Source organism: Grampus griseus (assembly GCF_964374135.1).
Source record: "Grampus griseus genome assembly, chromosome: 12".
Lineage (NCBI taxonomy): Eukaryota > Metazoa > Chordata > Mammalia > Artiodactyla > Delphinidae > Grampus > Grampus griseus.
Window position 1 is genome coordinate 38,305,062 of NC_139006.1, and position 18,573 is coordinate 38,323,634.

The 18,573-nt window shown below is 33.4% G+C and overlaps 1 protein-coding gene across 3 annotated transcripts in view; it reads right to left on the bottom strand.

The window, feature by feature from the left end:
- Positions 1 to 18,573, bottom strand: part of ROCK1 (Rho associated coiled-coil containing protein kinase 1) — a 147,342-nt gene that overhangs the window by 61,831 nt on the left and 66,938 nt on the right. For all 3 annotated transcript variants that reach the window (XM_082668184.1, XM_082668185.1, XM_082668186.1), the window contains 2 exons: positions 12,960 to 13,051; positions 1,645 to 1,804 (listed from right to left, as the gene is read on the bottom strand). In XM_082668184.1, coding sequence (XP_082524310.1) covers positions 1,645 to 1,804; positions 12,960 to 13,051 — 252 coding nt within the window. The remainder of the gene's footprint in view (positions 1 to 1,644; positions 1,805 to 12,959; positions 13,052 to 18,573) is intronic.

Consider the following 18,573-nt stretch of genomic DNA (forward strand, 5'->3'; position numbering starts at 1 on the left):
CCGCAAAAAAAGAAAAAAAAAAACAAAAGCTCCAATGTAATACTCATGGAGTATTAGGGAGGGAAGAAGGATTAAAATATTGCTCTTTTCTAGGGGTCAAAACTCAAGTACTACCTACTTGGTGATACAACAAAAGTATTCTAACATCTAAAGAACAAAATTATTGTCTTACAGTTGGATTATTGGAGAAATTTCATAAAGCAAGACTAAATTGAATTCCTGTTTTCTAAGCTTGAACTGAATTACCCTCATAAAAAGTTTTGACTAAAATAACAAGATGCTTCACTTTAAAAGGTTAGTTATAATAACCTCAAATTTAATCATTACTGCAAGCAATTCAAATATCTAATACCATTCTAATGGAGTATAATTTGATTAGAGATACATATTTTAAAATAAATTTATCAAGTAGATTTAACACACCCAGTTAATGGTGCATATAGTTCACTTTTATATATTGGTATGGTATTTTGTTTAGAGTTCTGTCGTGTAGTACTTGCCAACCTACATTGTACAACTTATCCATTTCCTCACTAGGATATGAGCATCTCAAAAGAAGATAATTATATCTTATTAATCCTCCTCCCTGCACCTTGGTGCTTAGTATATACCTGACAAAGAGTAGGTTGTCAAACATGTGTGTTGAATGAATGAATGAATGCCCAGCATATGAAAATAATGTTAAATGTTTAACTTGTATCTGAAGTCCATTAGAAAAGACTAAAACTAATATTAGCTCATACTAATGATAAAAGTAACTAACATTGAGTGCTTACTCCATGCAAAGCATTGTTCTAAGTGTTTTACTGTGTTTTGACTTACTTAACTCTTATAACAACCCTGAGACACATATTGTTATTATTATCCCCGTCATCCCTATTTTTGAGGAAATGGAGGCATAAAAAAGATGAAAGTTATTTGCCCAAGGTCACAAGGCCTTACATGATATAAAACATAATTCATTTAATAGTTTTAGGGAGGAATCACTTAATTTTTGAAGAACTGAAAATTATAGGCCTTTTGTAACATCAATATAGTGATGATAATGCTAGAAAACTGTATGTTGTTCCAAAATGTATTATAAAACCAGAACTCTTCGGATAACACGATTAACCAAAATATCAGTATTAAGAGAATCTCTTGACCTATTAATTGTTGTAACTTGAAGATATATAGGGTAGCATTCAGCAAAGAATTTCTGAAAAACAATACCCTGAGCATGGATGAGTCTGAAAGATATTAAATATGAAATTAGAAATCTAATGCACTGTTGAAAAGTGGCATATTAATATATCTCTTTATATACCATTAAATCTACTTTATTATTTATTTATTTTTTTTTTTGCAGTACGCGGGCCTCTCACTGTTGTGGCCTCTCCCGCTGTGGAGCACAGGCTCCGGACGCACAGGCTCAGCGGCCATGGTTCACGGGCCCAGCCGCTCCGTGGCATGTCGGATCCTCCCGGACTGGGGCACGAACCCATGTCCCCTGCATCAGCAGGCGGACTCTCAACCACTGCACCACCAGGGAAGCCCAAATCTACTTTAAATGTTCTTAAAGTGATTTTTAGATATCCCTAAGAAAATAACATGACTACAACAAAGTCAGTACCTACCCCAAATATCAATGTGTAGCATACTTACCTACGATTGCTATAATACGTAAATCCTACAAACGGTAGTTGATTGCCAACAAAAGCTTTAGGTATAGGGAATGTTTCTTCATCTCCTTTATCTTCTTCCAAGTCATCAAAGTTACTTGTGTCAATGTCACTACTTAAATCAGGTACAACTGGCGCTACAGCTAAAAACAGAAACAAAATTGAAGCAATGATTCTGTACCAACTACTAATGACTTCCTACATACAAATAACTTGTGACTCATAAATTCCAAATGGGTTGAACCGTATTTCAGTAAGCTTTATTAGGATTATTAATCAACAGGTATTGATCATTAATTATGTAATTCGTGAACCAATTATCTTCAGAGTCACCTATAATTATCATCTATATCTCCAGTTTAATTTGAATATTACAAGTCAAGTATTATTAAGGTTTTAAAATACACTGTAGTATAAGATGTGCAAAAGCAGTTTGGACTACAGAAAAGACTTTTCAGAAACTACAGCATGACAAATCGCACTCAAAGTTGATTAGTTTCAAATGCAGTATTTTGCTCGTTAATCTGTTCTACAGCAGACTAGAAATCAAAGTTATCTCTTAGTGGTCCTGGGTATAATAATTTGTTACTGAAATATTTTTACTCATCTAAAATCTAGATGATCAGTATTCCCCTCCCCCCGACTCAATATCTCTGTAAGAGCAAAGTATTGTTTTTAATTGAAGTTGATTTACAGTACTGTGTTAGTTTCAGGTGTATAGCTAAGTGATTCGGTTATATGTATGTGTATACATATATATATGTATATAGACGTGTATTTTTGTTTTTTTCAGATTCCTTTCCATTATAGGTTATTATAAAATACTGAATTAGAGCAAAGTATTTTGAATTATATTTTCAGACTAGTTGCCTTCCCTAAATTAAGTGATTAAGGGACAACTCAGTGAACTATTTATGAAATGGCTATTGGGAAAAGAGAGCAGGGATATAAAACCTTAACACAGAATCTTCAAGAGTTTTAAACTTGATTGGGAGCAAGAACCACACATACTTAATAACATAAAACTGTATGTGGCAATGCAAATCTTCATGACACAGAGGAAAATACCATATGAAACTAGTACTACTAATATCTTCTTTTGGAGCTCAAATACACTATAGAAAGTACACCTAAAAATAAATTTCAGGAAAAAAGTTTTTTAAAGATACAGGAGTATAATAAAACATCACTGAAATTTTATCATCAAAATATTCAATAATTATTTTTGATACAATCATCTCATGTTCCTTTAGAGAAAAAGATAAAGAAGAGTAAACAAACAAAAACTAACTGACCTGATTTTACAATCTTAATTTCCTATATAAAGGAATCACGGTTCTATTGAATCATCTGGGTATTCCAGGCAAGAAATAACTATTGTGCATCTCAGATACAGTGAACTATCAGATAAATTTGGGAATGAAACAACACATTTAACCAAAAGAAGCTGTAGTACTAACAGCGAATGAGAAAAGAGCTTTTCCACCATTTTCTTTCCTTAATGGCCAAGAGAACTGTCCAACTAGATGATTCTAGCTTCCTGATCTTAATTGACTAATTTGTAAAATGAGGGGAAAAAAGGGTTGTCGCTCCTTGTGAAGTACATGGTCTTGGCACAAATTTTACCTTAAAACAGTGGTTCTCAATCAGGGACAGTTTTGGCTCCTCGGGGATATTCAGCAATGTCTGAATATGTCAGAAATGTCTGGGTACATTTTTTTGTTGTCATAACTGTGGGAGGGATGCTACTGACATCTGGTGGGTAGAGACCAGGGATACTGCTAAACATCCTACAATGTTCAGGACAACAGATACGAGAAAGATTTCTCTGGTCTAGTGTTGAGGCTGAGAAATCCTGCTTTAAAATTATCATATAAGATAGATTTTAAAAGGAAGCAGAGCAAGTTTTGGTGCATTTTATCTTGCTGTTTCAGATGGACCTAGTCTTTTTATAGATGACATACCACCTCAGAGTAGTTTTAAAATGAGACAAGTATGGGATGCAAGTATGGGAAATCCTGGGAGAATTATAAAAGTAACTATTTCTGCTTCTAAATTAAGATGTTTAGGCTTTATATAATACCATATAATCATGCCAGAACTAATAAATAAAGAAGGATAAATTTAGCTTTACTGAATTACCATCAATATATACAGTGTTCCATTTATAAAAAATTTACCTTTCAATAAATAACTGGTAATATAGGAATCACGTTCCATAAAAAAGAATCCAACTGATGTCACCAAAAATGGCAGAAGAGAGAGCTCTAAGAAGCTGCCCTCCCATTGAAGTAACTAACCATTAAGCTCACAAAACTATCAGGAACAACATTTTTGGAACTCTGAAATCTAAGAAAAAACTTACAACAAGCAAGGAAACGTTCAATGAAGAAAGAGGGTGCTAAATTGTGGCATTTAAGGAGATGTTTGTCACTGGCTGACTGCTAAGATAATGGAAAGGGGCCTTAAATGAACACACACAAGGAATACAGACTTCATAAGAACAGTTCCAAAAAGTCACTAAACAAACGGATGACTGGAGCCCACAATAAGCTGTTGCTTGCAAACTCTACAAGGAGGGAATTCTGATTTCCAGAGTTACAACATTGGTGTTCAATATGTCCAGTTCACAACAAAAAATTACAAAGTATGTAAAAAAAAACAAAACAGGAAAAGTATGGCCCACTTACAGGGAATAAAGAAAACAACAGAAAACCTCACTGGGGAAACCCAGACATTGGTTTTACAAAACAAAGACTTTAAATGTCTTAAACGTGCTCAAACAGCTAAAGGAAACCAAGGACAAAGAACTAAAGGAAACCAGGAGTACGATACCTTAACAAATAGAATATATTAATAAAAAGACAGAAAAAAGAACCAAATGTAAATTCTGGCACTGAAACGTACAAAAGCTGAAACTAAAAATGTGCTAGAGAGGTTCAACAACAGATTTGAGCAGGCTGAAGAACCGGCGAACTCAAAGATAGGACAACTGAAATTATCAAGTATGAGGAACAGAAAGAAGTGAATGGAACCTAAGGGGCTTCTGGGACACCATAAAGTAGACCAATATATACATTACAGGAGTCCCAGGAAAGGATAGAAAGGGGCAGAAAGAATATTTAAAGAAAGAATTGCTGAAAATGACTGAATTTAATGGAATATATATATCTATACATCCAAGAAGCTCAATGAACTCCAAGTAAGAACTCAGATTCACACCAGGACACATTATAATAAACTTTCAAAAGACAAAGACAGAGAGAATATTGAAAGCAACAACAGAGAAGCAACTCATCACATACAATGGATCCTCAATAAGATTAACAGCCAATTTCTAAGCAGAAACCTTTAAGGCCAGAATGTAGTGGAATGACATTTAAAGTGCTGAGGGAATTCCCTGGCAGTCCAGTGGTTAAGGTTTCATGCTTCCATTGAAGGGGGCATGGGTTCAATCCCTGGTTGGGGAACTAGGATCCTGCACAATGTGCAACGCAGCCAAAAAAATGATAGTAATAAAGTGCTGAAAGAAAACAACTCTCAACTAAGAATTCTATAACTGGCAAAATTATTCTTCAAAAATGAAGAAGAAATTAAGAGATCTCCAAGTAAAGAAAAGCTGAGAGTTTGCTACTAGTACACCTGTCCTATAAGAAATGTTTTTAAAGGGAGTCTTCCAGGTTGAAATGAAAGGATACTAGACACTATCTTGAAGCCTTATGAAGAAATAAAGAACACCGGTAAAGATAACTACATAGATAAATGTAAAACCTAACTTTATTGTAATTTTGTTTTGTAACTCTACTCCTCCCCACATATGATTTAAAAGAGAAATGCACAAAACAATTATAAATCTATGTTAATCAGCACACAATATATAAAGATGTAATTTGTGACAATAACACTAAAGGGAGGGAATGGATTTGCATAGGAGTAGTTTTTATTGCTACTGACAGTAAACTGTATCAGTTCAACCTAGATTGTATCAAGTTAGGGTGTTAAGTGCAATGGCCAGAGTAGTCACTATAAGAAAATGACTAAATAATATGCAAAAAAAGAAATGAAGGGGGAATCAAAACAGTCAACCAGAAAAGGTAATCTATTAAACAAAAGAAGGCAATAATATAAGAATTGAGGAACAAAAAGAAAAAATAAGACACAGAAAACAAATTGGACAATGACAGAAGTCTTTCTGTATTCACTTTACATTTAAATCAATTAAGCTCACTGATTAAAAGATAGAGATTGGAAAAATTGATCCAATTATATGTGCTGCACAGAGACTCATGTTAGATCCACAGACATAAACAGGTTAAAAGAAAAGGATGGTAAAAGATATTCTACAGATAAACGAGCTGAGGTAGCTATACTAACACCAGACAAAACAGACTTTAAGTCAAAAATGGTTAAAATAAAGACATTGTATACATATATTTTACTGAAGTATTAGTTGACTTACAATGTAGTATTAGTTTCAGGTGTACAGCAAAGTAATTCAGTTATTTATATATATATTCTTTTTCAGATTCTTTTTTATTATAGGTTATTACAAAATATTGAGTATATAGTTCCCTGTGCTATACAGTAGGTCCTTGTTGGTTATCTATTTTATATACAGTAGTGTATATATGTTAATCGCAAACTCCTAATTTATCCCTCCCCCATCTTTACCCTTTGGTAACCATAAGTTTGTTTTCTATGTCTGTGGATTTATTTCTGTTTTGTATATATGTTCATTTGTATCATTTTTAATTTTTAGATTCTACATATAAGCAATATCATATATTTGTCTTTGGCTTACTTCATTTAGTATGATAATCTCTAGGTCTATCCATGTTGCTGCAAAAGGCATTGTTTCATTCTTTTTTATGGCTGAGTAATATTCCATTGTATATATACACCACATCTTCTTTATCCATTCATCTGTTGATGGACACTTAGGTTGCTTCCATGCCTTGGCTACTGTAAATAGTGCTACAATGAACACTGAGGTGCATGTATCTTTTTGAATTAGAGTTTTCCCTGGATATATGCCCAGGAGTGGAATTGCTGGGATCATATGGTAGCTCTATTTTTAGTTTTTTAAGGAACCTCCATACTGTTCTTCATAGTGGCTGCCCCAATTTACATTCCCATCAACAGTGTAGGAGGGTTCCTTTTTCTCCATACCCTCTCCAGCATTTATTTGTAGACTTTTTTGACAACAGCCATTCTGACCAGTGTGAGGTGAAGACATTGCATACTGATGATATTGATAAAAGGGTCAGTCAATTCATCAAGAAGATACAACAATGATAAACATATATGCATACAACAACACAGCTCCAAATATATATATATATATGACATAAAAGAAACAGTTCTAATAGAGTCCTCAATAATCCACTTTCAATAGTGGACAAAAAATCTAAACAGAAGATGAATAAGAAAATAGAGGACTAGAATAACACCATAAACCAAATAGATGTAACAGATATACTAAGCACAATCCAAGACCAACAGCAGAATACACATTTTTCTCAAGTGCACATGGGACTTCTCCAGGACAGACTATATGCTAGTTCAAAAGACAACTTAATACATTTAAAGAGATGGAAATTCTGCAAAGTATTTTCTCCAACCACAATGGAATGAAACAAGAAGTCAATAATAGAAGGAAAATTAGAAGTTTCACAAGTATGTGGAAAATTAAACACTGTTCTCTTAAACAATGAGTCACAGAAGAAATCAAAAAAGAGACTAGAGAAAATGCTCTGAGATGAAAGAAAATGAAAACAACATACCAAAACTCATGGGATTCAGTGAAAGCAGTACTTAGGGGAAAAATTTAGTTGTAAATGCCTATATTATTAAAAAAGAAAGATGTCAATTCAACAACCCAGACTGACACCCTAAGAAACTAGAAAAAGAAAAGCAAACCAAGTCCAAAGCAAGAGGAAGGAAAGAAATAATAAAGATTAAAATTCAGGTAAGCAAAATATATAACAGAAAATAAATAGTGAATATTAACAAATAATTTGTTCTTTAAAAAGATCAATCAAACTGGCAAATCTTACTAAACCAAGAAAAAAAGAGAAGACACAGGAATAACTAAAATCAGAAATGAAAGTGGGGACATAACTACCAACCTTCTACAAATAAAAAGGATAAAACTAAAAACTATGAACAATTGTATACCAACATATTAGATAACCTAGATGAAATGACAAATTCCTAGAAACACACAAACTATCAAAACTTATTTGAAAAAGAAAATTTGAATAAACCTACAGTAAGAGATTTAATCAGTAATAAAAAATGTCCCAACAAAGAAAAAAGTCCAAAACCAGATGATTTCACAATCGAATTCTACCAAACATATAAAGAAGAATTAATGCCAATCCTCACAATCTTCCAAAAAACAGAAGAGGATAAAACATTTCCTAATTCATCCCATGAGGCCAGAATTACTCTGACACCAAAGCCAACCAAGACACCACAAGAAAAAAAAAAAAAACACAAACCAATATCCCCAGATGCAAAAATCTTCAACAAAATATTAGCAAACTGAATGCAGCAGCATATTAAAAGGGTTATAAACTATGATCAAATGGGATATATTCCAGGGTGGCTCACCGCATGAAAGTCAATCAGTGTAATACATCACATCAATAGAACGAAGGAAAAAACCCCACATAATCATTTCAAATAACACAGAAATGGCGTTTTACAATATCCAACACCCTTTCATGATAAAAACAATCAGTCAACAAGGCACAGAAGAGAACTTCCTCAACATAATAAAGGGCATTAATGAAAAACCCATAGCCAACATCATATACAATGGAGAAAGACTGAAAGCCTTCCCCCATGATCAGGAACAAGACAAGGAACAATGCCCAGTTTCACTACTGCTATTCAACTATGTACTGGAAGTTATAATCAGAGCAAATAGGCAAGAAAATAAAATAAAAGGCAGCCAAACTGGAAACACGTTCAACATAATTGTTACAAAAATTCCACTGTCCTTTTTTGTAGGAATGGAAAAACCCATTCTAAAGTTCATATGGAATCTCAAGGGATCCCAAATACAGGCATAAATCGGAGATATTGTGAGTTCAGTTCCAGACCACAGCAAAAAAGAAATTAGAGCAATAAAGCAAGTCACACAAATTTTTTGGCTTCCCAGTGTGTAAAAATGTTAACACTATACTATAGCCTATTAGGTGTGCAATAGCATTATGTTTTTTAAAATATTAAAATTAAAACCTTAATTTAAAATTAAGACCTTAATTTTATTGCTAAAAAATGCTGACCATTATATGACCACACAGGGTTGCCATAAACCTTAAATTTACAAATAACTGCAATATCTGTAAAAGCACAATAAAGTGAGGTATGCCTGTAAACAAAACAATCTTGAAAAAGAAGAACAAAGTTAGAAAAGTCACACTTTCTTATTTCAAAGCCTACTACAAAGCTACCACAATCAAAACAGTAGCATAAAGACAGACATATATAGATCAATGGAATACAATAGAGAGCTCAGAGATAAACCCTTGTATTTATATGGTCAAATGTTTTTTGACAAGGGTACCAAGACCATTTAAGGAAAAAAGGACAGTCTTTTCAACAAATGGTGCTGGGAAAACTGGATAACTACATGCAAAAGAATGAAATTGGAGTCTTATCTTACACTATATACAAAAATTAACTCAAAAGAATGGAAAGCAATGACTCCCAACAGACATCTGTATATCAATGACCAGAGAAGCATTACTCACAATAGCTAAAAGGACAAGCATTCTGAGTACCAGTCAATAGATGAATGGATTAAAAAAAAAAGTGGTATATACATACATGGAATATTATTCAGCCTTAAAATGGAATGAAATTCTGATGCATACTATGACATGGATGAACCTTGAAGACATGCTAAGTGAAATGTCAATCTCAAAAAGACAAAGATTGTGTGAATCTACTTATTTGAGGTAGCCAGAACAGTCAAATTCATAGAGAAAAAAAAGTAGAATAGTGGTTACTGGGGGGTTGGGGTAAGGGGAGAATGGAGACTTATGGTTCAATGTGTTACAGAGATTTAATTTGGGGTGATGAAAAACTTCTGGAGATGGATGGTGGTGTGATTACATAGCAATCTGAAGGTGCTTAATGCTACTGAACTGTGCACTTAAAAATGATTAAAATGGTTAAATTTTATGATATATATCCTTGAAAATAAAGAGATAATCTTTCTTAAAGTTTATTTGTTAAAAAAGAACCCAATAAAAAAAAAAAAAAAGAAAGAACCCAATATAATGCTGAGGCAGTCTAAACTCCTAAGCCCCTAAAACTGGCTAGCTCCTAAATTCTTTATCTATGAAGCCTACACTGATGATCTCTCTCATGAGAATGTAAAGTTCTAAGAGAGGACACCAGACTCAGTTGAACCACAGAACCCAAACTAGTATATATGTGCATATAATTAATTGTGTTTGTTTTTAACTAAACTGAAAACTCATCACATGATCTGACAGTTACCACTGTTACCATCTTAAGTGTCACCCATCAGCTAAAGGTGGATTAAGTAATGGTAATATCTTAGCTGAAGTGAGATCATGAATGGCAAAGTGTTTTACAAGTAACCACATATTATATTTAACACAGTATTATTAATAATGTTATTATATGTAATAATTGTTATCATTTTGTTTTTCCTAAAATTTAACTGCCAACAAGTGTCAATTCCCTACGTTTCTAGTCTGTATAATACTGAATAGTGGAAATCTTTAAATGATACATGGTATTTCACAAGATCAAAGATGCTAGAGTCAAACAGACTTAACCTGAGTCCTGACATTGTCATTTGCTAGCAGTATGACCTCTAGCAAGCTATTTAGGTCTTTTCATTTCTTTTATCTTTAATCAGCTGTCATTTCTTTAATTCTATCCCAAATGCATGGAAAAAGTAATTTTACAATCTTAATACTTTGTGTCTCTAAATTAAGAGTAAATAAGATCAGGAAGCTCATGGAAATTCTGCCAAAAAAATCAAGCTATTTTGTACCCTGCTCCCACACAGCCAAGGAACAGATGATGGTGAAGACTGCCATTATAACTTGCAGACATATAAGTGGTAAAACTACCAAAAGAACTATTATTTGCAAAACAGTAAGAAATTTTGCCAAAGAAAATTGAAGAGGCAAAAAAAATTAAAAAGAATTATAACTGTTACATAATTTTTTAAAACTTGGCAGGTCAGAGAGGTCAGTTCAGAATAAAAGTATTCTTGGTATTTTAGGGGTGTGAAGTAAAGAAGGGTAGGAAGAGGGAAAGGGAAGAAGAGAACAATAAGTTCTACAGACTTTGATTTTTCTTTCTTTTTTTACAGTAAGCACAAAATAGGAGCTATCAGGATTAGAAAAAGCTCTCGAAATTTTAAGTACGTTAACTCTAAGCAGACTGTAGCAAAACCATAGATAACAATATAGATCTTTAAAAGATACAGAAATAACAATACTACTAATAAAACTACCTATTTATAGAAATTCTTTAAATATAAAGTTCATTTGACTTAAATTAATGACTTAATTCATTTTACTTACTTTTTCCATAAACAAACAGTTATATCAAGGAGGTATAACAATATCAAAAATGCCACTGATTTGGATACCATAGTTCCACTAGACTATGAGCTCCACAAGGTAAAGAACTTTTGCTGGTTTGTTTTCCTAATGTCTGAAATAGAGTATTGCTCAATATATAGTAGGTGTTCAATAATGTTTGCTGACTAGGTTGCCTCCTCTCCTAATTAATATCAATTTCCAATACACATGTCTTCCCTACTTTTTTAGAATGATTTATCGTATGGTTATTCTGTAGTTGTTTATGCATTGCTTTACTCTGAAAAAAGAAGCGACAGAAAAGATACTCGGTATTTTCTTCAGTCCTCTTTTAAATTTTCCTCAATTTACAATCATATCTGTATGTTTTCAGCCTTCTGAAACTTTACTAAAAGCATAACTCGAATAAAAACATAATTTTTCAATGCAAACATTCATCATCTCACTCTACTCATCTCTGTCTTGCAACAGTTTCTCTTGAAATGTGAAGACAATAATCATGTCACATTTACTTATGAGGAAGAGGAAGTTTCTTATTTTCCAGTGTATACCTAACTGTTAATAAATTCTCCCACGGTGAGCCTGCTCCTGTAGCTTCTCCAGATAGCAGGTCATTCAGCGACATTCTCTGCAGCAGTGTAATTTCTTAATTTCCAGAATTTCTTATTTCCCCTTTTCCCTTCTTAGTCAATTTTATAGCTTAGTAGAATGTATGTACTGTACCTGAAGGTCATATAATAGTTTCTTTTAAAATATTTAACAAGGATACTTCACTAATATAGGCAAAGCTACATGATCTATTTCTTCAAAATTAGAAAGATTTTTCTCCCCTGAAGGAATCATCTCATACAATCTCAACTAGATAGGCAGATCTTAAGAGGAATACCTAATTTGTATCTGTTTCTAAAACAGCTGAGTTCATTTTATTATGATCATTGCTGTTGCTACAGCAGGAAGTTAGGGGCTGGTATACACTATCCTTTCTCTGCTAAGTGAAAAGGGAAACAATTCCTGAGACTTCAGCAAGGGAAAGATGAATTCTTGGCCTCCCAAATACACAAAGATGGTGGGAACCTTTGGTGCCATTATGACTTTGATTCAGCTACGTTAAGCAAAGTTTTCTGCGAATCATCGTAATTTTAACTCTTTTTAAAATAGGGAATATTCTAAACTGACTGAAAATTAACTTTTTGCACACTACAATTTTTTATTTCTGGATTTCAAGCTGCAAGTCTGATGGAATCAAGCATACCATAATTTCTTATATCCTCACACAAATTAAACTGCGATAGAACCTCCTTATATTTTAGGTTTTAGTAAGAACAAGAGAATAACTTTTTTTCACAAGAAATATTACCTCTTAATTATTGACTTCCTCTACAAAGAGATACTAAAGTCTAAACAGACAGCAATTCAACAAAGATCAAATATCACATTATGCCTGCTGAGCCCAACTCCATTACATGTACGTAATACTTCATCTTGATACATTGAATGGGACATCAGAGAAGGAGCAGTATAATTTTCCTAATATTATCAAATATTCTCTCTTTAACTAGGTTAGCACAATATTTATATAGTATTTGTATACTCTGGATTTTCTTCAGATATATACATATGTTAGGAAGGCAGTCCCAACAGACTATTTACCACAACTACTTTCAAATAGTACTGTAATGTGCAAGAGAAAATAACTTACTGTCTCGGAGTGTTTCCCAAGCCCACTGATCATTTTTGAAGAAGAGATGTCGTTTGATTTCTTCTACACCATTCCGCCCTAATCTCACCTCTCTGAATAGAAAGAGAAGGAGAAAAGTCATTCATCATTTAAGATATTATATTGATACTATAACCTGTTCATATTTATTTGTGGGCATAATGCTAAATCTGTGCAGGATGTTAGATACGATTTTATGTCACCTTGAAATTATATTGTCAGCATAATTATGAGCTTACATAAAAAATAAGTTGAAGACTGAGAGTATTAAAGAATATTTTCTAAAGAAAAAATACACACAAAATACAGATTTATTGATACCCCATGGCTTTTCTACTGACAACAAATATCCATCACCTTGCTTCATTAGCATAATTAATTTTCTTCATAGGTTTTTTAATAGTGGTAAAGTTAATACATGTTTTGAACTAATAACTTCACACCAGGAGCTAACAAAAACTCCAAAAGATGTTTTAAATATAATATTTCCATTTTATTCTCTACTAAATATTTCTGACCAACCAACAAAAACCAATGACAACTAATTTTGACCCTACAACAAAACTGAGAGTTTTAATGGGACAAGCTACTGATCCTTGGCCTCTTCAATAGGCATAGAAAAAAAGTATTTTAAAATGTGCTGTTAGCTGAGTTGCAAAGGGGAACTTGGCACCTTTTGTTTTTGTAGAGTACTTATAAACAACAAAAATCCCAATTCTTTTCATGAGTTGAAAGATAAACTGCTTTAATCAAAGAGGAAATCAAAAAATACCTAAAAACAAATGACAATGAAAACACAACGACCCAAAACCTATGGGATGCAGCAAAAGCAGTTCTAAGAGAGAAGTTTCTAGCAATACAATCCTACCTCAAGAAACAAAAAACATCTCAAATAAACAACCTAACCTTACACCTAAAGCAATTAGAAAAGAAGAACAAGAAAACCCCAAAGTTAGCAGAAGGAAAGAAATCATAAAGATCAGATCAGAAATAAATGAAAAAGAAATGAAGGAACCGATAGCAAAGATCAATAAAACTAAAAGCTGGTTCTTTGAGAAGATATACAAAATTGATAAACCATTCGCCAGACTCATTAAGAAAAAAAGGGAGAAGACTCAAATTAATAGAATTAGATATGAAAAAGGAGAAGTAACAACTGACACTGCAGAAATCCAAAGGATCATGAGAAATTACTGCAAGCAACTATATGCCAATAAAATGGAAAACCTGGAAGAAATGGACAAATTCTTAGAAAACCTTCTTAGCACAACCTTCCGAAGGTGAACCAGGAAGAAACAGAAAATATAAACAGACCGATCACAAGCACTGAAAATTGAAACTGTGATTAAAAATCTTCCAACAAACAAAAGCCCAGGACAAAATGGCTTCACAGGCGAATCCTATCAAACATTTAGAGAAGAGCTAACACCTATCCTTCTCAAACTCTGCCAAAATATAGCAAAGGGAGGAACACTCCTAAACCATCACCCTGATACCAAAACCAGACAAAGATGTCACAAAAAAAGAAAACTACTGGCCAATATCACTGATGAACATAGATGCAAAAATCCTCAACAAAATACTAGCAAACAGAATCCAACAGCACATTAAAAGGATCATAAACCATGATCAAGTGGGTTTTATCCCAGGAATGCAAGGATTCTTCAATATACGCAAACCAGTCAATGTGATAAACCTATTTACAAATTGAAGGAGAAAAACCATATGATCATCTCAATAGATGCAGAAAAAACTTTTGACAAAATTCAATACCCATTTATGATAAAAACCCTGCAGAAAGTAGGCATAGAGGGAACTTACCTCAACATAATAAAGGCCATATATAACAAACCCACAGCCAACATCATTCTCCATGGTGAAAACTGAAACCATTTCCACTAGATCAGGAACAAGACAAGGTTGCCCACTCTCACCACTATTATTCAACATAGTTTTGGAAGTCCTAGCCACGGCAATCAGAGAAGGAAAAGAAATAAAAGGAATCTAAATCAGAAAAGAAAAAGTAAAACTGTCACTGTTTGCGGATGACATGATACTATACACAGAGAATCCTAAAGATACTACCAGAAAACTAGTAGAACTAATCAATGAATTTGGTAAAGTAGCAAGATACAAAATTAATGCAGAATGCTTTAATTAATGCACATTAATGCATTCCTATACACTAATGATGAAAATTCTGAAAGAGAAATTAAGGAAACACTCCCATTTACCATTGCAACAAAAAGAACAAAATACCTAGGAATAAACCTACCTAAGGAGAAAAAAGAACTGTATGCAGAAAACTATAAGACACTGATGAAAGAAATTAAAGATGATACAAACAGATGGAGAGATATACCATGTTCTTGGATTAGAAGAATCAACATTGTAAAAATGACTATACTACCCAAAGCAATCTACAGATTCAGTGCAAGCCCTATCAAACTATCAATGGCATTTTTCACAGAACCAGAACAAAAAATTTCACAATTTGTATGGAAACACAAAAGACCCCGAACAGCCAAAGCAATCTTGAGAAAGAAAAACAGAGCTGGAGGAATCAGGCTCCTGGACTTCAGACTAAACTACAAAGCTACAGTAATCAAGACAGTATGGTACTGGCACAAAAACAGAAATACAGATGAATGGAACAGGATAGAAAGCCCAGAGATAACCCCACGCACATATGGTCACCTTATTTTTGATAAAGGATGAAAGAATATACAATGGAGAAAAGACAGCCTCTTCAATAGGTGGTGCTGGGAAAACTGGACAGCTCCATGTAAAAGAATGAAATTAGAACACTCCCTAACACCATACACAAAAATAAACTCAAAATGGATTGAAGACCTAAGTGTAAGGTCAAACACTATCAAACTCTTAGAGGAAAAAATAGGCAGAACACTCTATGACATAAATCACAGCAAGATCCTTTTTGACCCACCACCTAGAGAAATGGAAATAAAAACAAAAATAAACAAATGGGACCTAGTGAAATTTAAAAGCTTTTGCACAGCAAAAGAAAACATAAACAAGACGAAAAGACAACCCTCAGAATGGGAGAAAATATTTGTAAACAAAGCCACTGACAAAGGATTAATCTCCAAAATATACAAGCAGCTCATGCAGCTCAATATCAAAAAAAAAAAAAAATCAACTCAATCCAAAAATAGGCAGAAGACCTAAATAGACATTTCTCCAAAGAAGGTATACAGACTGCCAACAAACACATGAAAAGATGCTCAACATCACTAATCACTAGAGAAATGCAAATTGAAACTACAATGAGGTATCACCTCACACCAGTCAGAATGGCCATCATCAAAAAGTCTACAAACAATAAATGCTGGAGAGTGTATGAAGAAAAGGGAATCCTCTTGCACTGTTGGTGGGAATGTAACCTGATACAGCCACTATGGAGAACAATATAGAGGTTCCTTAAAAAACTAAAAATAGAACTACCATATGACCCAACAATCCCACTACTGGGCATACACCCTGAGAAAACCATAATTCAAAAAGAGTCATGTACCACAATGTTCATTGCAGCTCTATTTACAATAGACAGGACATGGAAGCAACCTAATTGTCCGCTGACAGATGAATGGATAAAGAAGATGTGGCACATATATACAATGGAATATTACTCAGCCATAAAAAGAAACAAAATTGAGTTATTTGTAGTGAGGTGGATGGACCTAGAGTCTATCATACAGAGTGAAGTTAAGTCAGAAAGAGAAAAACAAATATCATATGCTAACACATATACGGAATCTAAAAAAAAAAAAAAAAGGTTCTGAAGAACCTAGGGGCAGGACAGGAATAAAAACGCAGACAAAGAGAATGGACTTGAGGACACTGGGCGGGGAAAGGGTAAGCTGGGACAAAGTGAGAGAGTGGCATGGATATATATATACTACCAAATGTAAAATAGATAGCTAGTGGGAAGCAGCTGCATAGCACAGGAAGATCAGCTTGGTGCTTTGTGACCATCTAGAGGGGGGGTGGGATAGGGAGGATGGGAGGAGACGCAAGACGGAGGAGATATGGGGATATATGTATAGATGATTCACTTTGTTATAAAGCAGAAACTAACACACCATTGTAAAGCAATTATACTTCAATAAAGATATTAAAAAAATTAAAAAAATAAAAATTGTGATACCATAAAAACAATAAGATAAATTACTTTAGATATAATGAGACACTTTTAAAGAAGCTTTCACTGACTCTCTCAGACTGGCTTAGGGAAACTCTCCATGGTTCTATGGCACACGATACTTAAGAGTACTTACCTCTCTGTACAATAAATACCTCATTTGCCTGTCTGTTTCCCCCAAAGGACTCTGAGGTAGTGGAGAACAGTGGCTGTGTTATCTTGGTCATTTGTATACCTCTAGCATAGTTTTTATATTATAATATATTTATACAGTGCTTATATTAAAATGTAAAAATTTCAAAAACTATATGTTTCAGGCTGTAAGGGACATACTGAAGGAGGATAAGTTAATTTTAATTAAAGTGAATCCAAAATTGAAACATATTTAAATTTAAAGCCTCTCTACTATTTAAATTAACAATATACAACCTTAAATCCTAAATGTAATCTTAGTAAGCCATCTGGTTCCTGTTTAAATTTTAAAAGTAAACCACAAGGGTATATACATAATATGCCATTTTTGTTTCTAAAACACTTATGTGCATTTACATTTATAAAAAATGCTTGTTGAAACTGGAAGACCATGTCAATGAAGGAAGGAGGTAGAAAATACTACATACTTTTTTTATAGCTTTGCACTACTTCATTTCAAAAAGCATATATAATTAAATCTTTTTCCCAGCTTTACTGAGGTATAACTGGCAAATAAAATTTTAAGATATTTAGTTTACAATGTTACAATTTGATATTCATACATACACACTATGAAAGGAGTCCCACAACAAGCTAATTAACACATCAATCACTTCAAATATTTACTTTTCTTTTTTTGATCGGGGGCAAGAACATTTAAATGTTGTCTCTTCACAAATTTTGATTATACAATACAGTGTTATCTTAAATGGCATCAGCTGGAAGATGCATCATCATTTTTCTATCACCAGGAAAAAAATGTCCCAGTTAAATTACTACATGCCATTGATTTTAAGATGCTCTCTAATTTTAGAGATTTTAACATGTTAAAAAAAAAAAACTCAGGGAATTCCCTGGCAGTCCAGTGGTTAGGACTCAGTGCTTTCACTGCCAGGGCCCAGGTTCAATCCCTGGTCGGGGAACTAAGATCCCACAAGCCGCACAGCATGGCCAAAAGGAAAAAAAAAAAATCAGACTCAATAAAATATACTACCATCTTTATACTTAACTAAGTTAAAAATGTTAACAATGAAAAAAATAATCATCTTGTCTAGTCATCAGCAAAGAATCTATTACTATCCCAATTTCTTAGGTAAGGTAAGTGAGTTGAGATCCAGAAAAGCCATCCAGAAAAATCAGAAAAATTATATCAGGTTTCACTGTCATGAACGACTTGGGGAATGGTAGGTTTTATTCCAATAGTTCAAATATAGGAGTTCAGATATAGACCTTAAAAACTGA